This window comes from Bos taurus, chromosome 11, assembly GCF_002263795.3.
Source record: "Bos taurus isolate L1 Dominette 01449 registration number 42190680 breed Hereford chromosome 11, ARS-UCD2.0, whole genome shotgun sequence".
Classification (NCBI taxonomy): domain Eukaryota; kingdom Metazoa; phylum Chordata; class Mammalia; order Artiodactyla; family Bovidae; genus Bos; species Bos taurus.
The window spans coordinates 86,203,111-86,226,598 of NC_037338.1; the positions used below are offsets into that span (position 1 = coordinate 86,203,111).

The 23,488-nt window shown below is 51.4% G+C and overlaps 2 protein-coding genes across 3 annotated transcripts in view; one reads left to right on the forward strand and one right to left on the reverse strand.

Moving 5' to 3' along the window:
• The window catches only part of LPIN1 (lipin 1), a 130,238-nt gene extending 121,737 nt beyond the window's left edge, over nucleotides 1-8,501 (reverse strand). For both annotated transcript variants that reach the window (XM_024998903.2, XM_024998901.2), the window contains exon 1: nucleotides 8,363-8,501. In XM_024998903.2, coding sequence (XP_024854671.1) covers nucleotides 8,363-8,443 — 81 coding nt within the window. In that variant the 5' untranslated portion in view covers nucleotides 8,444-8,501. The remainder of the gene's footprint in view (nucleotides 1-8,362) is intronic.
• Nucleotides 8,502-14,244: 5,743 nt separating this feature from the next.
• Nucleotides 14,245-21,955, forward strand: NTSR2 (neurotensin receptor 2). Its single transcript, XM_002691479.5, has 4 exons — nucleotides 14,245-14,956; nucleotides 17,855-18,104; nucleotides 20,166-20,256; nucleotides 21,435-21,955. The coding sequence occupies exons 1-4, from the start codon at nucleotides 14,333-14,335 to the stop codon at nucleotides 21,691-21,693; spliced, it is 1,224 nt and encodes a 407-aa protein (XP_002691525.1). The 5' UTR covers nucleotides 14,245-14,332; the 3' UTR covers nucleotides 21,694-21,955.
• The last annotated feature ends 1,533 nt before the right edge of the window (nucleotides 21,956-23,488 follow it).

A 23,488-nucleotide genomic window follows, 5' to 3' on the forward strand; every position in this document is an offset into this window, starting at 1 on the left:
GCCACAGCTACTGAGCCCGTGCTCTGCAACAAGAGAAGCCACCGCAATGAGAAGAACATGCACCTCAACCAGAGAGTATCCCTGCTTGCTGCAGCTAGAGAAAAGCCCCAGATGAAGACCCACCAGCCATAAATAGACACATTGTTTAGAAGTGAGGGGTTGCACCAGATCTGGGATTCTTAAACACTGTGATTCATGGACTGACAGTACATTTCTAGCCTCTCTCTCTTCCTTGATTCCATCATCGACCTCCAACACCAGAAGCTTCTCACCCTTTCCATTGCAACCACCCTGGTCCAAACCACCTTAACCTCCCTGTGGGATTAATACAACAACCTCCCAACTGGTCCCCTGCTCCTGCACTGCAAACCGTGCCCCCAGGACTTCTGTCTCAGTCAGAGTCAAGGCCAATTCCTTGATGACGCCTGGTCAGATCCTGCCCCTCGCTTACTTTCTGACACAAACTCCTATTCTTCCCCTTGTGGTCTTAGTCCGGCCACACTGGCATCTTTGTTGTTCCTCAAACCTGCCAATGGCCTTCAACCTCAGCAGGGCATGGACACCCACCAAGCCCTCTGCTCACCCCCCAACTCCTGCCCAGATGTGCTTTCTCAAGTCAGGATCATTCTTGATGCTGCCAAAAGGTGGAGTTTCACCTCCAGAAGCCAGTATGGATACAGGGCCAGCCCCAGATCAGTGAGAACCAACGTGATACCAGCCTACGGTTCACAGACCTTATAGCTCACACTGAATTTTTCAGTGACTTGTCCTTTTTCACAGCTCCTTCTATTATATGCTTCATGCAGCTGCTAAGACTCTCAAACCTCGCCCCATTTATCCTCATGATAAGCTAACAAAGGTGGTTTATTAGTTCCAGTGGTAAAGATGAAGAGCCCGAGGATCAGAGAGGCTCAGAGCACCTTGGTGGAGGTGGGACAGGGAGGCCCCACCCCCGCCTTCTCATCTCTGTAGAGCCTGGGGTGAGGGTCAGGGGCCAGGAAGTCTGTGCCTTCCTAAGTGATCACAAAGACATGGAGGAAAACAATAGGATGGGAAAGATTAGAGATCTCTTTTAGAAAATTAGAGATACCAAGGGAACATTTCATGCAAAGATGGGCACAATAAAGTACAGAAATGGTATGGACCTAACTGAAGCAGAAAATATTAAGAAGAGGTGACAAAAATACACAGAAGAACTATACAAAAAAGATCTTCATGACCCAGATAAATTCAATTGTGTAATCACTCACCTAGAGCCAGACATCTCGGAATCCAAAGTAGGCTTTAGGAAGCATCACTACAAACAAAGCTAGTGAAGGTAATGGAATTACAGCCGAGCTATTTCAAGTCCTAAAAAATGATGCTGTGAAAGTGCTGCACTCAGTATGTCAGCAAATTTGGAAAACTCAGCAGTGGCCACAAGGACTGGAAAAGACCAGTTTTCATTTCAATCCCAAAGAAAGGCAGTACCAAAGAATGTTCAGACTTCTTCACAATTGCACTCATTTCACACACTAGCAAAATAATGCTCAAAATTCTCCAAGCTAGGCTTCAACAGTATGTGAACTGAGAACTTCCAGATGCTCAAGCTACCTTTAGAAAAGGCAGAGGAACCAGAGATCAAATTGCCAACATCTGCTGAATCATAGAAAAAGCAAGAGAATTCCAGAAAAACATCTACTTCTGCTTCATTGACTATGCTAAAGCCTTTGACTGTGTGGATTACAACAAATTGTGGAAAATTCTTAAAGAGATAGGAATACCAGACCACATTACCTGCCTCCTGAGAAATCTGCTTGCAGGTCAAGAAGCAACAGTTAGAACTGGACATGGAACAACAGACTGGTTCCAATTTGGGAAAGGAGTACGTCAAGGCTATATATTGTCACCCTACTTTTTTAACTTATATGGCAAGTACATCATGCAAAATGGAGGGCTGAATGAAGCACAAGCTGGAATCAAGATTGCCGAGAGAAATATCAATAACTTCAGATATGCAGATGACAACACTCTAATGGCAGAAAGTGAAGAGGAACTAAAGAGCCTCCTGATGAAGGTGAAAGAAAAGAGTGAAAAAGCTGGCTTAAAACTCAACATTCAAAAAATGAAGATCAGAGCATCCAGTCCCATCACTTCATGTCAAATAGATGGGGAAACAATGGAAACAGTGAGAGACTTTATTTTCTTGGGGTTCAAAATCACTGCAGATGGAGACTGCAGCCATGAAATTAAAAGACGCTTGCTCCTTGAAAGAAAAGCTTTGACAAAGCTAGATAGCATATTCGGAGAAGGCAATGGCACCCCACTCCAGTACTCTTGCCTGGGAAATCCCATGGATGGAGGAGCCTGGTAGGCTGTAGTCCATGGGGTCGCTAAGAGTCGGACACGACTGAGCGACTTCACTTTCACTTTTCACTTTCCTGCATTGGAGAAGGAAATGGCAATCCACTCCAGTATTCTTGCCTGGAGAATCCCAGGGACGGGGGAGCCTGGTGGGCTGCCGTCTATGGGATCGCACAGAGTCGGACACAACTGAAGTGACTCAGCAGTAGCAGTACCAGTAGATAGCATATTAAAAAGCAGAGACATTACTTTGCCACCAAAGGTCTGTCTACTCAAAGCTATGGTTTTTCCAGTAGTCATGTATGGATGTGAGAGTTGGACCATAAAGTAGGCTGAATGCTGAAGAACTGATGCTTTTGAACTGTGGTGTTGGAGAAGACTCTTGAGAGTCCCTTGGACTGCAAGGAGATCCAACCAGTCCATCGTAAAGGAGGTCAGTCCTGAATATTCACTGGAAGGACTGATGCTGAAACTCCAATTCTTTGGCCACCTGATGAGAAGAACTGACTCATTAGAAAAGACCCTGATGCTAGGAAAGACTGAAGGCGGGAGGAGAAGGGGACAACAGAGGATGAGATGGTTGGATGGTATCACTGACTCAATGAACATCAGTTTGAGCAAGCTCCAGAAAATGATGAAGGATAGGGAAGCCTAGCATGCTGTAGTCCATGATGTCCAAAGAGTCAGACGAGACTGAAGGACTGAACAACAAACTCAGTTTAATCTATTTAATATTTAACCTATTCCCTTAGCTTTTCCACTAACACACCAAGGCATGGTGTCTGCAGGGAACAACATCCTCAGGGAAACGGACCACACAGTTTCTGCCTCCTGCACTAACGTTAGACCCTAATCTTTGTGTGAAACACAGCATTGCCATACAGAGCCCTCCAACCCTCTCTAGCCTTGACCAGAGGAGATGACTAGGACCCCTAAGTGGCAGTGAGAAAAGACCTTTGGGTACAAGCTGTGGGTGAGGGGATGGCCCCAAAGCCAAATGCAGGTATGACCTTACATATGTGTACCAGGTAGGGTGATCACCCCACTTCAGAGCAAAAGAGGGTGCTGCAATATTACATCAAGGCAAAAGGTATAAATCCAGCAACCCAGACATGTAACACAACTGTGTGAGGAGCTCTGGGCAACACCAATATGGAGACACTCTGGCTGCCCGCGGGGCTCACAGCCCAACAGGAGAGAAGAGGTTATAAATAAGGAGAACAGAACAGACAGAAAGGGAAGGTGGCAGCAAGAGTCAGAGTTTAAAAGCACGGTGCAGAATATAATCCAACAACAGTTTCCTGCAAGGAGTTTAATCACAAACAAACTTAATGAGGAATTCAGGTTTGATCCAGTAATCACTGACTTTGCACCACTGAGTTTCTGTGTTCATCCTATTTCTGTCCCTAGTAAAAGTCCTAACGGCCACTTGGCTGTCATAGGACGGGGTGGTGGTTTTCCTGTAGCTTTTCTGTTTTCCTGTTTGTAAGCGCTCTGTAGTGGTAGAGTACCACCTCCAGGGGGCGCTCCAGACATCCCCCTCGACTTCACAGGAAACAGGGGTGCGGTGGGTGGGCCCAGGGCACTGGAGAGGAGGAGCAAGGAGGCCAAAAGCTCCGCTTCCCATGGGGGATACGTGCGGGGACTGCTTCCTGGTTTCTCTCTCTGCCCATCTCCCCATCACTCAACCAGGGAGCCGGTAGTTTCAGGCTGATCCCAGGCAGTAGCCTCTTGGGATCCTGCCTGGATCAGGTGGGCAAACAGGTGTCTCAAGTCGGCTGGGCCTCTGGGGACAGGTGGACCCTGTCCCTGAGTCTGTCTTTCCATGCCCCAGCACTGTCAGGGGTGCTGGCCCTAGGGGTCCCTGAGGAAAGGGGTTCCGGAGGCCAGGACCCAGGTTCTGCCCAGGCTTCTGGTCGGCTTTGCCAACGGAGTTTAGTGGCAAACATGTGCTCTGGGAAGTTGGGGCCCAAAGTCCAGCCCCTTGCCAAGTCTCAGGGGCTGGAGATGGCAGGATGGGTCTGAGGTCCTGATGTTCATCCCCTGGAGACCCAGCTAACATAATGGGCTCAGCGCCTCCGAGGAGAGGCACTTGCTGGGCAACACACGGTCGCGGTAGGTGAGGACAGAGCCAAGAGCAGGAAGCTCTTGAGAGGCCTTGAATGCCAAGCCAAAATGTCTGCACAAAGGCTCACTCCGAATTCTCCATATTAGGGGATGTGGGCTCTGATTCTGTGCATTATCTCTTTACCACGCTGAGATCAACAGTCCAAATGCAAATGATTTTCTCTTCACTGATATTTACAACCCAACTTGTAACAAGCTATTTTTTCCCCCCAGGTTTATTAATGATAGCTCATTTACCAAGCACTTGGTACCAGAGCTCTGATACTTTGGCCACCTGATGCGAACAGCCAACTCATTGGAAAAAGACTCTGATGCTGGGAAAGACTGCAGGCAGAAGAAGAAGAGGGCGGCAGAGCATCACCGATGGTAGGAAGCATCACCGATTCAATGGACATGAAACAGGGTGAACTCCAGAAGATGATGAGGGATAGGGAGGCCTGGCGTGCTTCAGTCCATGGGGTCGCAAAGAGTCGGACACAACTTAGCAGTGAACAACAACGAGCAACCAAGTCCCTGTGATTATTATATTATTAGGTATTGTTAAGTCCCATTTTACAGATAAGAAAACTTAGGCTCCAGTTAATCAAACTTGCAAGTGGTAAAACTAAAGCTTGAGCCCAGGCCCTGTGTGGCCCTGGATTCACACCGAGTCCCACGTATTTGGTCTGTGACTGTTTGCTTTCTCTCACAGGCTGGGGGTCTGACCGAGGTGAATATCACCACGCACGCCCCAACTCAGGAGACATAAAATCCCAAACGGCTTGAGGAACTGAACTTGCAGACTTAGCTTTAGGAGAACACCCTGTTCTCACAAAGCCCAGCTGTCACTCAGGCTGAACCCTTGGCCTAGAAGTCTCTGCCTGCCACCCCTCCCCCTATCTGTTTATTGAAATCCTACCCTCCTCCCAAGGCCTGGCTCTGATGCCAGCTTCACAAAGACGCCTTCCCCAGCCCTGCCAGTGGGAATTCCTCCTGATCTGTGCCCACAGGAACTTGGCAGCTGGCAGACGCACCCACTCACACTCCACCCTGACCTCCTGCGGGTGGGGACCAGGTCTCACCCATCACTGTGTCCCACGGGGCTCTGTACACGCTCAAAGCCAGAACAACAAGCTCACAGCCTCTGGTAAGGGATGTGGCCTGTGTTCAGGGAGCTGTTGCCAACTTAACAGGTGCCTCCCAGGGCTCTCGGCACTGCCAGCTGCCCTTTCCTGGCCCCAGGAATGAAAGTGCCCCACAATGGCTGAGCCATTCTTACCCTCCCCAGAAGCAGCCAGCTCAGCCCGGGCTCCTGGCCACGGCAGCTGCAGTTCCCGCCTCTCCTGCCCTGCTTGGCCAGCTCTCTTGCAGCCTCCTCCTAAGCTTTCCTGCATGGCAGGCAGTCCATCTGGGCTTCCACCTCGATTTCCTGCTTTGTGTTCCAGTCCAGCTTTGCTGAAGCCTCACTCAGGACCTGGCCTCCTCTGTCCTCCCTGGGCTGCACCCAGCCCCCAACAGTGGAAGGAGGCCAGCACTCTCCCTGGAGCCCCGTTAGACTCCTGGGATCCCTGCCCTGCAGCCACCCTTCAGCTCAGCAGGTCAGATTCTCCTGGATATGGGCACCAGCAGGAGCCAAGCCCAAGTTCCTGGGCCCATTTAAATCCTGCACTCAGGAGTAGACAGTCTGCAGGGCCAGCGCAGCAGCTCCAGAGTCCAGCAAACTGTCCCCCGTCACCCTTCACCCTCTCCTGCCATGGACACCCGCCTCCGCCAGGAAGACAGTCAAAGATGTCACACGGCAAGGGGTCCAGGCCACAGTGGACACCCAGAGGACTTCGGGGATTTTAGAATCGAGCACACAGGGCAGTGAAGGGATTGAAATGAAAAAAGAACCAGAGACTTTGAAATCCTTTCTGTGGCTTAATTATAATGAGCCTCTAGGGAAACACAGGGTGACCTCAGTTGACAAAGTTCCCAGACAACCTCCCAAGCGGTGAAATGATTGGCATTTTACTATCTTATTATTATTTACACTCCTCTGTAGAATTGAAACCTTTTCTAATACACATAATTTTATAACCAGGAAAAATTACTAATAATCCAAAGATAAAAGCAGAAAGCAGGTGTTGTCAGAGCTTCCTCGGATCACAGCGTCCATGTGGGGAATGATGGTGGGGCTGGGCTACTATCCTGCCTCCATCTTCCCCAGCCGCTCCCGTCCCCGAGCCACTTGGCGGGCAACATCAAAACCTCAGTTTCCCAGGCTGTCAAATGGGAATGACATTTGACAGCCCGGGGAAACTGGACGAGAGAGATGGGCTGTATAAGAGAGATGCCACGATGATAAGACCTGTGTCCCAGGGCCGAGGAGACTCAGTCCCGGAGTGGATGTGGGAGAGCTTTCTGAGAGCGCAGTGCTGCCCATGCGGGAGAAGAAGGGGGCACTTCTCAGGGCTGCTCTGTTCAAGAGAGACATTCCAGGAATGGGAAACAAGACACAACTGTCTTAATCTCCAATGAACCACAAAACCGTTGTTTAGCTAGAGTGTGAATGCCGTCAATGTACAGAGCACTACGGGGGAGTGCTCCCATTCCTGCCCTCCGCCTGCAGAGGGAGGCTCACTGCGCAGCCGCCTCTGCGAGCATCTGTCTGCCCAGGAAACACCGGCCCAAAGGGCCAAGAGGCAAAGGCTGGGAGCAGAATCCAGAGGCCCTTTCTCGGGTGCCCGCTGCCCACCGCATCTCCGCCTGAATACCAACAGCAAGGTCCCATGTCCCTGCAGGGAAAGGAGCTGCCCTGAGGGTGGATGTGACTGAAGTGACAATGACAGGGACTTCGGGGAACCGGCAGCCAGGAGGCTGTGTCTGCTCAGTGCACGCCACACCCCTCACCCTCTCCCCATAGGTGCAACAGATCCCAAGCTCTCTCCATTTCCAGGGCGTGTGGAACCCTTCAGGACCAGCCCAGCCTCTGCAGCTGGGGGCCAGACCAGGAGTGTCAAAGGAGTCCTAGACATTTGGGCCGGGGCAGTGACACGCTGGTGGCTTCCCTGGTGGCTTAGACGTAAAGAATCCGCCTGCAGTGCAGGAGACCAGGATTCGATCCCTGGGTCGGGAGTATCCCCTGGAGGAGGAAATGGCAACCCACTCCAGTATTCTTGCCTGGAGCATCCCCATGGACAGAAGAGCCTGGCGGGCTACTGTCCATGGGGTCACAGAGTCAGACACAATTTTGTGACTAAACCACTACCATTAACACATTATGTTCACTGTGGCCAAACCCTCAGCCTTTGGAAGAAATAGCCAAGCCCAAACTCTAGTCCAGGCTCCACCCTTGGTCCCCACTTCCACTTGCGGTTATCTGAACACCCTCTACTCTTGCTTTTGGGGCTTCACACAAACATAACTACCTTTGAACAAAGCCTGGACATCTAGGATGAGATCTAGAAAACACAGACGGTGCAACCTCTGGCTTTGGAGTCCAGGGGCGCCCACAGCACACACATCACACTCTCTGACACAACCATGCTCAAATACCTGTGTTGATCCCGTAACTTCAACCCTCGGGGCCTCCCCTCCTTGCCCGCATGCAAACACAGAAGACAGCAAGCATTCCCTGCACAGTGCCTGGTGAGCAGGAGTCCTCAAATAACTCTCTGTCTTGAGGATTAAAGCAGTTACTATTACTATCCATCCAAGGCAAAGAAAAACGCCTTGACTTCTCGAGTCAGTTCTAAACCCTCTTCCATAAATGTAGCCTCCATCCCAGGAGCCCCTGGGGAGCAGCTGGTCCCATCACTTCTTTGGAAAAATGTGGATGCACCGATCCTCTACAGGACCCACAAGGCCTGTCTGCACTTCTCAGCCAGGCGGGGGTTGGGGGGTTTGCATGTGGCCATGCCCTGGCCCTTACCCATGACCAAGGTGAGTCCGGGCGGCTCTTTGGCTGTGGGGGCTCCCAGGTGGCATCACAGGCATGGTCCTGCTCCTCCATGGCTGGGGTCGGGGGGACACCAGTGGCCTCCCCACCCAGCGCCCAGAGAACGGTGTCTGCGGAGGCTAATTTCAGGAGCTGGGAGGCTGGCCCAGTGACACTGAGCCCAGAGCAGGCAGCTTCTCTTTCCACCCAGGAGCCCGGCCAAGTCACAAGGCTCAGGAAAAGAGCAGAGTGTTGAATTGCAAATCCTCTCCCACCTGGGATGGGCTAACAAAACAACACCAGGACACCTCCCGGTCCCTGAAGGATGCAGAGGTCTCCAGCAGATGCCAGTTTCTCTGGACTCTGTGAGACTGACACCCGGTCACGGGGCGTGACCTGCTAGGTACTCTTGCCTCACCACTAACTTCCCCAAGGTCACACAGCCACAAAGGACAGAACTGTGATCCAAACCCACGAGTGCTGCCTCCAGAGGCGATCTGTGGGGAGGACGTGTTGGGGGAGACACCACCTCACATGCTGGGTGCAGGGAGCCTTGCAAAAGAGGATGGGCGGGTCCTGTAGTCCACTCACCTTCACCTCTACCACTGTGTCATGTGAAAGTCTTAGTCGCTCAGTCGTGTCTGACTCTTTGAGACCTCCTGGACGGTAGCCCACCAGGCTCCTCTGTCCATGGGATGCTCCAGGCAAGAATACTGGAGTGGGTAGCCATGGCCCCCTCCAGGGGATCATCCCAATCCAGGGATCAAACCGGGGTCTCCTGCACAGCAGGCAGATTCTTTACCATCTGAGGGCACCAGGGAAGCCACTGGTTTCCCACAGAAGTGACAAGGAATCCTTCCTCTCCGTGCACGGGCACCCTTTGGGGAGTCAAGAAGGCTGGGGTCAGCGGCCTTCCTTCCCCAGGGGACCACGGGCATCACCTCCATCACACTCAGCAGCGTCATCGTGACGACTCGCTGGACCTGAGTGCTGCCTGCACACCAGGAAGCCAGGGAAGGGAGAAAACAAAACTTTCAGACACACCACCAGGCAGTCAACTGCTCTCCGGTACACGTTCTGCACAGCAGCCCTATGAGGTTAAGGAAGTGAAAGAGGAGCTTAAAGAACTGGTCTTGGGTCACAAAGCGGGAAGTGACTAAGCAGCGTTGGGTTGACCCCAAACACAGTGCTTGAAACGTGGTTCTGATCCTGCCAGGAGCTGTGGGTTTGTGCTGATGGGGCTGGGCTCCATGGGGCACAGGTGTGCAGGCCCGCAGCTGGGTGGGGGGAGGCAGTTTCTAGGCAAGTTGGGGATGAGAGGGGAGCACAGGGCAAGCTGCAGGACTGGGTGAGAGGCTCTGATCTCGTTTGACAAGGACTGAAGGAGACAAACTCCCTGACCCCTAGCACAGAGGGACTCCCTGGCCCCCAGAATCCCTATAGTCTTTAATGCTAGGACCGCCCACCTCCAAACACCTCTCAGCTCTACTCCATGGGTGCAGAAGCACTTATCCTGGTCTTTACCTCCTCCCTAGCTAGGCCTTCTGCCTTTCCACTCACTTCACTCCCCTTCCTCCTGCTCTCTGGAGGAGACCCTGACCCGGAATCCATCCAGGGATGTGCCGAGGGTGGAGTGGGCCAACACCTGAAAGATGCCGGGCATGTCCTAACAAACGTGATGGGTTCTAACGACCTCCCTTGACAGGTTGGAGGTCAGCGGCTACCCCAGTTCTGCTGCATCTGGTAAGCCGCAGGAAGGTTCTGAACCCCAGGCTTCCACGTGCCCAGGTCACCATGATCCTGGCCACACACTGCAGCTGGCCTTGCTCCCTCTGGAGAAGAACAGAGAGGGCAGGGTGGCTCCCCGCCCACTCCCTGGAACGGCTCCCACAGACTAAAGAATGTCCTCAACGGAAGGGCGAAAATAACACTTTCAGACACTTCGACTGAGCTGGGTCCCCACTACTCTACTATTTTTAATTCCTGCTGTCGAGATATTTTGAGAACCTCGTGACCAATCAGTGATAAGACTGTGAGTCGTTACACCTGGTCATGGGGAGCACTTAGCTGGCTATGTTAGGTGCACAGAGCCACACAGGAGCTGTGAACACAGCACTCCCGTCCTCCTGCACCCATCCTCAGGGCCAGCCATGTGGAACCTCGGCGTGAACAAGGTGGGGGTGTGCCTGGTCTTCGGGGCTCCAAGCCCAGGCGGGTTTCACACCCCTGCTCGTAGGGAGGTCAGGCTGACGGGTATCCTGCTGCTATGTCAGGCCTATGACAGCCAGCGCTGGCTGGGCTGGTGTGCCTAGAAATAGAGACGTGTGTTGATGGGGTTCCTGGAAGCAACACATGATGACTGAGCTGCACCATCTGAGTCACAGAGACCTGGGCTCTGGGGCTGACTCGGCACTTCAAAGCTGTTCTGACTCAGACCTTTAAGGACCTTTGTTTCCTTATCTGGGAAACACAGGGATAAAAATAGTCTCTCCGTCACAGGGCTGTTGTGGGGGAACTTGAGGCCATGAACAGAGAGTCCTTGATGAAAGCTGGTGTGTATTAGACCCTCAAAAAGCAGTCACGGCTACTAATCCTTACAGTCACTCTGAGGTAGGCACAAATAGCTCCATTTTACAGACAAAGAAACGGAGGCTCTATTTTACTTTGGACTTCTGTTGGCCAAACTCTCCAACTTGTCCTCCACTGGAGCTTCTGAGAACTCCTGTGCTGCCCCACGGGACCCCGCAGGACCACACTGGGGTCTGCCTTGAATCACTGCCCCTACACACCCGGGGCACAAGAATCCACAGGGCACCCCTTTTCCCCAGGCTGCCAGGCCCTGGTTTTGGAGTCTCCTGTGAACAGCCCCCCCTCTCAGAACACCTTGTCTAGTCCCATTTCTAAATCTTAGCTCATGCTGTGACCCACTTCCTGGAAGGTCTTTTCAAGTGTGCCCTCTGTCTGGGGCCAGGCCACACCTTCTCCCTCCACGGAGCCATCCCTGATTTCCCCACTCCATAAAGAGGCTTCCATTCTTAGGTCTTTGAGAAAAAGGACAGGAGGTTGGACCTGAGGTGTGAAATGCAGGATATCAACCCCCAAATGGGTCAGTGTTCTAATCCCAGAACCTGCAAATATGTTACATCTCTGCCTCCCTCTCTGTCTCTTTCTCATAACACATACACATGCAGTGACTCTCTGTTGTTCCCTCTTTCTCTGAGTCAGAAAATCCTACTATGACTCAATTTTGGAGTGATGGAAACAGGGAATTAACTGTCTTTTTTCAAGGTTCAAGTAGCAAGTAAATTCTCTGGGTCATGTACTGGCATCAGGACCAAAGGCTGCTTGGGGAAGGAAGATGTCTGAGTCTGCTCAAGCTGCCAGAACACACACTGGGGACTATGGGGCTTAAACAGCAGAAGTTTATGTTCTCACAGTCTGGGAGGCTGGAAGTCCAAGACTAAGGTGCCAACAGATTTGGTTCCTGGTGTGAGCTCTCTTCCTGGCTTGAAGACTGACTGTCTCCTCCTCACTGTGTCCTCGTGTGCCAGAAAGAAAGAGACAGAGAGAGGTAGGGAACTCTCTGATATCTCCTCTTACGTGTGTGTTAATCACTCAGTCGTGTCCAACTCTTTGCAACCCCATGGACTGCAGCCCGCCAGGTTCCTCTGTCCCTGGGATTCTCCAGGCAAGAACAATGGAATGGGTTGCCATTTCTTTCTCCAGGGGATCTTCCTGACCCAGGGATCAAACCCAGATCTCCTGCTTTATCATCTGAGCCACAGGGAAGTCCTTATATGGATACTTACCGCCTGCAATCTCCTTTAACTCTAATTATCTCCTTACTCCAGATGCAGTCACACTAGGGGTTAAGTCTTCAACCAGTGGGGAGGGGAACACAGTTCAGTCCATGGCAGAAGCCCTTTTGATGGGACCCTACATGCAAGAAAGTTAGGAATCTAGGTACACAAAGCAAGCAGAACACCCAGATTCTTAGATCCAGAGACACCTTGCCTGGCCAGGAAGCCTTGTCAGTACTTCACACCACTACCCCAAACAGCGTAGCATCCTGCCTCTGGCATCTCTGGACAGGTAATCCTTCCCTTCCATAACTGCCACCCATTGCAGCACCCTCTAGTACTGGGTAGTTATGAATTATTTGCTGCACAATTAGAGATCGAGAAATTTAGCTTGGTCTGTGACTCAATGGGCTTCCCTGGTAGCTCAACCGATAAAGAATCCTTCCACAATACGTGAGACCCCAGTTTGATTCCTGGGTTGGGAAGATCCACTGGGGAAGGGACAGGCTACCCACTCCAGTATTCTTGGGCTTTCCTGGTGGCTCAGCTGGTTAAGAATCTGACTGCAATGCGGGACACCTGGGTTCAGTCCCTGAGTTGGGAAGAGCCCTTGGAGAAGGGAAAAGCTACCCACTCCAGTATTCTAGCCTGGAGAATTCCATGGATAGTATAGTCCATGGGGTTGCAAACAGTCTGACACGACTGAGCGACTTTCACTTTGTGACTCAACAGGGAAGCCCAGATTTTGATTCTAACATAGACAATGGAGGATATCAAAGACCAGAGTCTTCCAATACAGGCTGAAAGCAACCTTAACACAAGTGATGATTTTATTCAGAGGCAAAATTAAGTTCTTGTGGGTACTGAAGAAGCAAGTGCTAGGCCCAGAGCATCCACACATGGATATGTTCTCAGAGTTTCAGCTTAGAGGGACCAGGTATGGGATTTACAACCAGAGGGCCTATCAGTCATTCTCCTCTAGACCCCTGGGTGAAGATAGAAATTCTGAGCCCTCTGCACACATCTGCAGGGAGAGCCCACTGGATGTGTCATTGGCGCTGAGTCTTCCTCATTCCCTTATTAACTGCATCTCACCTTCCTGCACATCGCAACTAGAGAGTAGCCTCCCACTCGCTACAAGCAGAGAAAGCCCGGGTACAACAATGGAAGACCCAGTGCAGCCAAAAAAAACTTAAATAAGTGAATTAAGTTCTGGTATTCTAGATGGGTTTAGGAAAGAGACCTATGGAAGGCTTTAAAACACGCTCAATACTTCTTTCCACTTTCTCATACTGCTCCATGAGCATGACATCCTCAAAGGATGGGGAAAGCAGATATCATGTGCAGGCAGCTGTCAGTGACAGAGGACTTCCTTGAGGACATTACCGTGGCACTGAAACAGCCTTTAGCAAGAAGATGAAAGAGACCTTTTCCAAGAATAACAGCTGCAAAATGTTGCATGCATGCTCATTCGTGTCTGATTCTTTATGACCCCATGGACTATAGCCCACCAGGCTCCTCTACCCATGGCATTTTCCAGGCAAGAATCCTGAAGTGGGTTGCCATTTCCTCCTCCAGGGGATCTTCCCAACCCAGGGATCAAACCTGAGTCTCCTGCATTGCAGGTGGATTCTTTACCACTGAGTTACCTGGGAAATGTTGACATGTGGGCAAATTCTGATCAGTTGCCCTGGGATGGTACACACAGGCAGCAGCAGAGCGCATGGCACATGTGGGATGCCTGCTTATGCCACAGGTAAAGAGTTGGACACAGATTCACCCATGCAATCTTCACAGAAAGTCTGCAGTCTAGATAATATTGTTTAAATGCAGAAACGGGTTGAGAGAGGACAAAAAATAACTTGCCCAAGGTCACACAGCTAGTAAATGGAGGCATTCGGCCCAACTCACTGTCTCTCAGGTCCCCCCAAAATGAGCCCACCCTCCATCCGGCACGTGTTTCCCCCGCAGGGAACTGAACTGAGAAACGTGAGCGCAGCTAACAGGCTTACCCTCGCGGTCCTGCGCCGGCTCCGGGGCACCCTCCACGGGGCGTGTCCTCCCATTCTGGAGGTTCCCAGAGAGGAGGGGAGGCGCTGGCCAACAGGGCAGCTCGCCCAGTCTCCGGGCAGGGAGAGGGAGGGAGCGCAGTCTCGGGAACACGATGGAGACTGGCAGCCCGCGGGCCCCGGGACCCAGCCCCGGGCCCGCGCTGAGCCTGGACGCGCGGCTGGGCGTGGACACGCACCTCTGGGCCAAGGTGCTGTTCACCGCGCTCTACTCGCTCATCTTCGCGCTGGGCACGGCGGGCAATGCGCTGTCCGTGCACGTGGTGCTGAAGGCGCGGGCCGGGCCCCCGGGGCGCCTGCGCTGCCACGTGCTCAGCCTGGCGCTCTCCGCCCTGCTGCTGCTGCTGGTCGGCATGCCCATGGAGCTCTACAACTTCGTGTGGTTCCACTACCCCTGGGTCTTCGGAGACCTGGGCTGCCGCGCCTACTACTTCGTGCGCGAGCTGTGCGCCTACGCCACGGTGCTCAGCGTGGCCAGCCTGAGCGCCGAGCGCTGCCTGGCCGTGTGCCAGCCCCTGCGCGCCCGAAGCCTGCTGACTCCGCGCAAGACCCGCCGCCTGCTGTCCGTCGTCTGGGCCGCCTCGCTCGGCCTGGCCCTGCCCATGGCCGTCATCATGGGGCAGAAGCACGAGCTGGAGACGGCGGGCGGGGAGCCGGAGCCCGCCTCGCGCGTGTGCACCGTGCTGGTGAGCCGCACCACCCTGCAGGTCTTCGTCCAGGTAAGCGGGAGGAGCGAGCCCACCGCCTGTGTTTTCATCTCTCACGCTAGAGAGCAGTCAGAAAGTTGGGTCTCACCGCCCGATTAAACAAAGGATTTGGGGAGAGACTTGGCCAAAGGGAAGCACTAAGAGAAGTCCAAACAAGAATGAAATAATGCCATTTTGTGGCGACACGGATGGACCTAGAGATTATCATGCTGAGTGAAGGTAAGTCAGAGAAAGACAAATATTACACGATATCGTTTATATGTGGAATCTAAAGCATAATATAAATGACTAAATGCAAAACAGAAACAGACCCTCAGACCTAGAAAATAAACTTATGGTGATCAAAGGGGAAAGGGAGGGAGAGACCGGGGATAAATTGGGACTATGGGATTAACAGATAAAAAGTACTATATATAAAATAGGCAAGCAACAAAGATTTGCTGTATAGCACAGGGAATTATAGTCAATATCTTGGAATAAGCTATATGGAAAATAATCTGAAAAATATATATGTATGTATGTGTAACTGAATCACTTTGCTATATACCTGAAACTAACAGTATTGTAAACCAACTATATCTCAATAAAAAAATAAAGAGAATTCCAGATTTGAACTCAAGATTGACTCAAGTCTTCCCAGTCTTGCAGGAGTGGTGAGCAAACGTGATTGGGTTTAAGAATTACCTGGAGAGCAGGTAACAATATGTAGATTTCATGACCCACCCAGTTTTCTGCCTTTCTATTATCACCCAAACTAGTGATATTTAGCCCCATGACAAGAACAACTAGTTTATTGGGTCATTGTACAGATAGAAAAAGAGGCCAAAACATTCAATGTTAATGAAGGATTTCAAAAGAAATACATATATCAACTTCAGTCTTAACAGGAATATGGAAAACTGTGGAAATAGGAATAAAAATGCAACAGGAAAGCATTCCACTTGCTTTCAAAATTGCAAAGAGTTGAACATAACTGAGTGGCTTAACATGCACACACCAGAAGTATAAATACCCTGTCAATATGTTGAGCCCCATCAGGTAATCAACCAACCTCATCTTGTATTTTTAAATCATGTCTGGAGCCCTCTCTTCTGCTCCAGCACCTTGCCAATGCTACCCCATCTTTCCGCTCCTCTGGGGGACACCCAATTCGGGGATCCCAGGTCTCCCTCTATGTTGGTTCACAAGCTTATTTTGATGGAACATATGCTCTTGTAACCTCCTGAGACCTGAAAAAATGTCTGTAGAAGGTAAAAACACTTTTTGAGAATTTACGTGTCTGAAAATATTTCATTTTATCCTCTCATTTCTCACAGTATGGCTGGGCAGAACATTACAAGATGGAAACTGTTTTTCCTCACAAATTTTAAAGCATCAGTCTATTATTTTCTAGCTTCCTCATTGCTTTGAGTGAGTCTAAGGCCAGTTGGCAATGGACAGGGAGGCCTGGCGTGCTGCAGTCCATAGGGTTGCAAAGAGTCGGACACAACTGAGCGACTGAACTGAACTGAAGGCCATTCTGGTTCCCCTCCTTTGTACATGCCCTGTTTTATCCCTTTGGGAGCTTTGGAGACCTACTCTATCTCCAGGTGCTAAATGTCATAAGAACGTGCCTTGATGTGGATTTATTTTCATCCATTGTTCTGAGCACCCACACACCTTTCAGTCTTGAAGTTCATATCCCTCAATTTTGGAAAAACTTTTTTAAAATACAGTTTTATTGATTTATGGCTGGGCTGCATCTTCACTGATGCATGGGCTATTCTCTAGTTGTGGCAAGCAGGGGCTACTCCCTAATAGCTGTATGTGGGCTTCTCATGGTCGTGGCTTCTCTTGTTGCAGAGTGATGGCTCTAGGGAGAGTGGCTTCAGTAGCTGCTGCACGTGGGCCCTGCAGTTGTAGCTCCTGGGCTTAGAGCAGAGGCTCAATAGTTGCGGTGCATGGGCTTAGTCGCTCTGTGGTATGTGAGATCCTGCCAGATCAAACCTGTGTCTCCTACACTGGCAGGTGGATTTTTTTTTAATTAATTTATTTATTTTAATGGAGGCTAATTACTTTATAATATTGAGGTGGTTTTTGCCATACATTGACATGAATCAGCCATGAGTGTACATGTGTTCCCCATCCTGAAACCCTCTCCCACCTCCCTCCCCATCCCATCCATCAGGATCATCCCAGTGCACCAGCCCTGAGCACCCTGTCTCATGCATTGAAACTGGACTGGCGATCTATTTTACATATGATAATATACATGTTTCAATGCTATTCTCTCAAATCATCCCACGCTTGCCTTCTCCCACAGAGTCCAAAAGTCTGTTCTTTACATCTGTGTCTCTTTTGCTATCTCACATATAGGGTCATCGTTACCATCTTTCTAAACTCCATATATAGGCATTAATATACTGTATTGATGTTGTTCTTTCTGACTTACTTCACTCTGTATAATAGGCTCCAGTTTCATCCACCTCATTAGAACTGATTCAAATGCATTCTTTTTCATAGCTGAGTAATATTCCATTGTGCATATGTACCACAGCTTTCTTATCCATTCATCTGGCAAGTGGATTCTTTACCAATGAGCCACTAAGGAAGCCCTGGGAAAACTTTCTTAAATGTGTTTTTTTTTTTCCTACATTATAATTTCCTCCACTCTTTTCTCTATTTTTCTTTCCAGCATGGCTATTATTTAGACAGTGAGCATCCTAAACGCCCCGTTTTCTTGTCTTTTCTATTTTCACTGCTCTCCCCTTACTTTCTGAGAATTTTCTCAGCATCTGTAAATCCACTGTCACCCCCACCCCCAGCCCCGCTCCTGTTGCTGCAGATTCCCGGGCCCTTGGGCACACCTGAGGACCAGCGGTCACCAAGCCTTGGAGCTACCTCCATAACCCTTGGAATCACCTTTTCCAGGTGAATGTGCTGGTGTCCTTCGTGCTCCCTTTGGCATTAACTGCTTTCCTGAACGGGGTCACCGTGAGCCACCTGGCAGCCCTCTGCTCCCAGGTGCCGTCCCCTCCCGCCGCAGGCAGTTCTGCCCCCAGCCGCCTGGAGCTAATGAGCGAGGACAGGAAGACACTGGCCCTGGGGGACCAGGCCGCCCTGGTGAGACACAAGGACTCCCGCCGGATCCGTGGCCTCCGGCGCAGCATCCAAGTTCTCAGTTAAGTTCCTGGTAACCCCGCCCGGAGTGGAAGGGCCAGACCAGGGCGGTCTCCACCAATCCCTGGCCACATGGCCTTGAGCTAGTTCCTGCCTCTATCTAGGTCTCATTTTTCTCTATGCCCTGGGGAGTTATACAATCACCAACAGGCTTCTGTAAGGTACAGTAGTATAATTAAAAGAAGGAATGGGAATTGTGTACACTGACCGCCCCATCGGCTCCAGGGGGGTGGACACAAAGACAAACAGACCCCTGGCTGCTTCTCAGGGAGTCTGATTGTTCAGATGGACACGAGGAACCAATGTATTTAAGGACCCGCTGACCAGGCATTGTGGACGCAGGCCAGCTAGGTCTCCAAATCCGGTTCCCCACTAACTCTCCACTTTCTCTGATGCGACACTGATCTATGTGTATGTGTGTGTGTTTTAAGTATCTGGGCAAACTTGGCTCTGTAAGGACAACTTTAAAGGCACAGGAAAGCAGAGGTCTCTCCATGCACCTGTGTGATCCAGGCGCACACAAAGGTCCAGAAGGATGGAGGAAGGGACAGGGTCTCTGCTGCCATGTGTATGTCACAGTCTTGTGCACAGGACTGAAATCCAAGAGCTAAGTGTGATGTGATGTGCCAAGTAGCAAAAGCAGCACGTGAAGGGCCTGGACTTCTTTCCATAGACAATGGGTCATCATTGAAAGAGCCGGGGCCCAGGAATGACAGGGGGACTTGCTCTTGAGATATACATGCTTGGCAGTTTTGCAGGACAGGCAGTTCAGTGCTTCTCAAACTTCCATGCACGTAGGAATGCTTGGGGAGAGTTGTCAGACGTGGACCCCTGGGCCCCCATCCAGAAATTCTGATGCATCTGGTCTGGGTGTGCCTGACAGTCTACATTTCTAACAAACTCCCAGTTGAGGTGGATGCTGCTAGTCCAGGGACCTCAGTGGATTAGAGAATGGGTTTGCCACTCAGGGCAGGAGGAGAAGGAGGGAAGGGAAGGAGGAGAAGTTTAGGTCAATAGGGCCAGTTAGGAGACTGCTGTCACAGTCCAGTGGAGGGAAGATGTGGTCCCCTGGGGTGGGCACAGTGGAGGTGGGGAGAAAGGGAGAGAGGAGAGATGCTAGGGAGTAACTTTTTAATAGACTGGATCTTGGGAGTACTGGAAAGAGAAGACTCTCTGGCTTACGACTTGGGTGTCAGATGGACAGTGGTGCCATCAATCAACCAGAAAAAGGGGACACAGGAGGGGAGAGGCTTTGTAAGGCAGGGCATTTGAGTTCTACTGTCTATGCAATTGGGCTTCCCAGGTGGCACTAGTGTTAAAGAACCCTGTCAATGCAGAAGACACAGAGGCATGGGTCCAATCCCTGGGCGGGGAAGATCCCCTGGAGAAGGGCACGGCAACCCACTCTAGTGTTCTTGCCTGGAGAATCCCATGGACAGAGGAGCTTGGCGGGCTACAGTCCATTGGGTTGCAGAGTCAGACATGACTGAAGCAACTTAGCAGGCACACATGCACACACATCTATGCAGTTAGACGACCAAGGGGGAATATCCAATCCTGAGTTAGGAGTATATTCTAGTGGCCAGGAGGTTATAGATGTTGTAGAAGTTTCTAGAAGCACATCAGTGGACCAGTTAGGATTAAAGTGGACACTCACTCAGAGGACAGGGTAACAGTAGGTTTAGGGACAGATCCAGACAAGAGTGGGGCTTTCCTAATACCTCAGTTGGTAAAGAATCAGCCTGCAATGCCGGAGACCTGGGTTGGGAAGATCCCCTGGAGAAGAGAAAGGTTGCCCACTCCAGTACTCTGGCCTGGAGAATTCCATGAACTGTATAGTCCATGGGGTTGCAAAGAGTTGGACACGACTGAGCAACTTTCACCTTCACTTTCTTTCCAGACAAGAGTGTGCCAGATAACCTCAAAGTTTCCTGCCAACCCCTAGACTCCAGGAACAAACTCTCAGGAAACACTGTTGTCACCTCGGGCAGCTTCCGCCCCCCCAGAGCTGCATAACTGCTAATGTGTTTGCTGTCTGTCTCTCTCCCCACCTGTCCTGCAGGAGCCATTGTGGCCGTGTATGTCGTCTGCTGGATGCCGTACCACGTCCGCAGGCTCATGTACTGCTACGTCCCTGACGAACGGTGGACCGAGTGAGTGAGGGGAGGAACCCCAGCTCATGGGGGGCATGGCATGGGGCTGGGATTGCCTGCGCTCTCCAGGGGAAGCCCCTGGTTGCTGGCCTCTCCAGAACTCTGGCCTCCATTCTAGCTGGCCCTGCCCAGTCTGTTATCCCAAAAGTTTCCAGTTCAGGGTGGGGAACCAAGCATCATGTAGAAAACTCTCTGAACTTCTCAGGCCGTGTGAGTGGCAGTCAGGGCTTCCAGCCTCCTGACTCCGGGATGGAGAGCTGCCTGCAGGTAGGGAGCAGGGCGAAGGCCATGTTCTCACAAGGAGGGAGAGAGGGAGGAGGCCTCAGAGCTGGGATTCTATGAGCTAATAGAGGCTGCTTAGAGATGAGACCGTGCACACCCATTTCATGACACATTGGGAGAAAACCCAAGCTGAGAATCCCTTCTCTTCCTTTTGGAAATCACTGCACCCTGATGATAAGCCAAAGTCAGACATCTGAGAGGAGAGAGATCCTATGTGGCCTCCAAGGAAATAGCTGTGTCAACAGATGACTGGTTCTCGAGAGCTGCAATTTCCCCTACACACAGACACACAAGTACACACACACAAGTACACACACACATATGCACAAGCACAGGCACACAGGTGTACACATACAAGCACGCACACACAAACACAAGTGCACGCACACATATGCACAATTGTGCACACACATGCACAAGCTCAGACACACGTGCACATATATGAGAGTGCACACACACAAACACACACACAAGTGCACGCATACACAAGCATGCACACACACACACACACCAACATGCACACAGGTGCAGCCCTTCCCAAGGCAGCCAGGGAATTCTCAGAATGCCTCTGTCCCCATCACGAAGCCATTTCTTGAACTCATGCAGCAGCACAAGGCTCCCCACGCCTCGAGAGCCTGGACGATGGTCTCTGTCCATCAGTAGGTGTGCTTTTCATTCTGCGGGCAGCTGGGCCTGGCAGCCAGGAACAGGGACTCCGATGCTGGGTGGAGTGTGGCAGCCAAGGGCAGCCAGTGCTGATGGAACGTTTCTTGAATGCACGTTGTGCTTCTCGATAGCAGGAAGCAGGCCCTCCTGACCTGGCTCCCAACAGGAAGGGGAGGACCCGGGGGGCAGGCAGCAGGGCCTCTAACCAGCCTTCCGGGTTTCCCTTCCAGCAAGCTCTACGATTTCTATCACTACTTCTACATGGTGACCAACACGCTCTTCTACGTCAGCTCGGCAGTGACCCCTGTCCTGTACAACGCGGTGTCCTCCTCCTTCAGAAAACTCTTCCTGGAGGCCCTCGGCTCCCTGTGTCGAGAGCACCACCCCATGGAGTCATTCCCCCCAGGGACCCCAGAGCCCCGCCCAAGTGGGTTAAGCTTACAGCTCTGGGGCTCCCCCAGGACCCCCAGCCTGGATGAAATTGAATAATGAGCAGAACAACCCTGAGTGCCTAGCCCTCTAGTGCTCAGCAATTTCAACGCTAATAAGTCAAGCCGCGTGATCAGGTGGACCTAAAGGGAGCCCAGCTCTGCTGCTTACCAGCTGTGTACCTGCAGGCAAGTCACTTGCCCCTCTTAGCCTCAGTCTCCTCATCTGTATGAAGGAGATGAATAATACCCGTCTTTTCATGCTGTCTGACGACTACATGCTTAGTGCCTAGAGCATAATAAAGAATATATTTTCGCTGCCATTGTTTTTGTTGCTACTGTTGTTACTACTATTATTTCTTTTTTCTCTGCTCTCCTAGAAGTCCACCAGCTTTTACAGGTTGTGGGCTCAGACGTCCCATGAATTTCCACAAATGACAAATCCACAGCACCCAGAGCATTGTTGGGTCACATAAGTCATAGTAAAATCCTCTAGTCTTTCCCAGTAAGGGAGCAGCTATTCACCTTACCAGGGTGTTCTGTGCACTTCGGAGAGCCTGTGGTCACCAGCTGACCCCCTCCTCTCTGGCCTGCATGTCCACCTGCTCTAAAGGACAGCCCTGCAGACGCTTTCCAGCCAGCATGGTGTTCAGAAGAGCTGCACTTCCACTCTTCTCGTCCAGGCAGGCTCCCTCCAGTCCTCCACAAACCCCATCCCCTCCCCTGTCTGCACAGGCTTGACACGCCAGCCTTGCTCCTGAAGCCTTGTGAGGCCTGAGAAAGGATGGTTTTCCTATGAGTGTCTAGAAGCTGTTGAAGCCACAGGCCTGCGAAGGGGCAGGAAGAGAATACTGGGGCGCAGACTAGAAAGACCCAGAAGAGGTTCTTTCTGAAGAACTGTGTTGATGTTTCTCCGAACTGAGTCCAACTCCTGATCCACCATCACCCACCTGGTTCATGTCAGAACCAGCACCTGTGCACACACATCACGTGCACACAATCACACAGACACACCACACACACCACATGCACACAACCACACAGATACACCACACACACCATGTGTGCACAATCACACAGACATACCACATACACACAATCACACAGATACACCACACACACCATATGTGCACACACAGACACACCACGTACACACAATCACACAGACACACCACACACACCACATGCACACAATCACAGATACACCACACACACGTGTGCACAGACACACCATGTACACACACAGACACACCACACATGTGCGTGCACACAATCACATAGACACACCACACACACCACATGCACACAACCACACAGATACACCACACACACCATGTGTGCACAATCACACAGATATACCACATGCACACAACCACACAGACACACCACACACGCGCGTGCACACAATCACAGACACACCACACACACCGCATGCACACAATCACAGATACACGACACACACCATGTGTACACAGTCACACAGACACACCACGTGCACACAGACACACCACACACGCACCATGTGCACACACATGCATGCACATGTATCACACCACATACTTGACACATACATACTTGACAAATCAACACACTACACACACACACCTGGATGGGCACCTTGTTTGAAGTGAGAAGCTGGAATAGGCAAAGGAAGACAGGACGTGCGGCTGGAGGAGGAAGGCCCAGGCTGGGCACACGGCCCGGGGTGCTGTACAGGGAGCGCTGTGTGGCTGGGAGGCGACTGTCCCAGCCCCCAGCCCCAGAGGCTGTGAGAAAAGGCCAGAGGCGATGACACACGCCTCACGGGGAGCCTGCACAGAGCCAACCACCCTCCTTGTCGGGGAAGAAGGACGTCC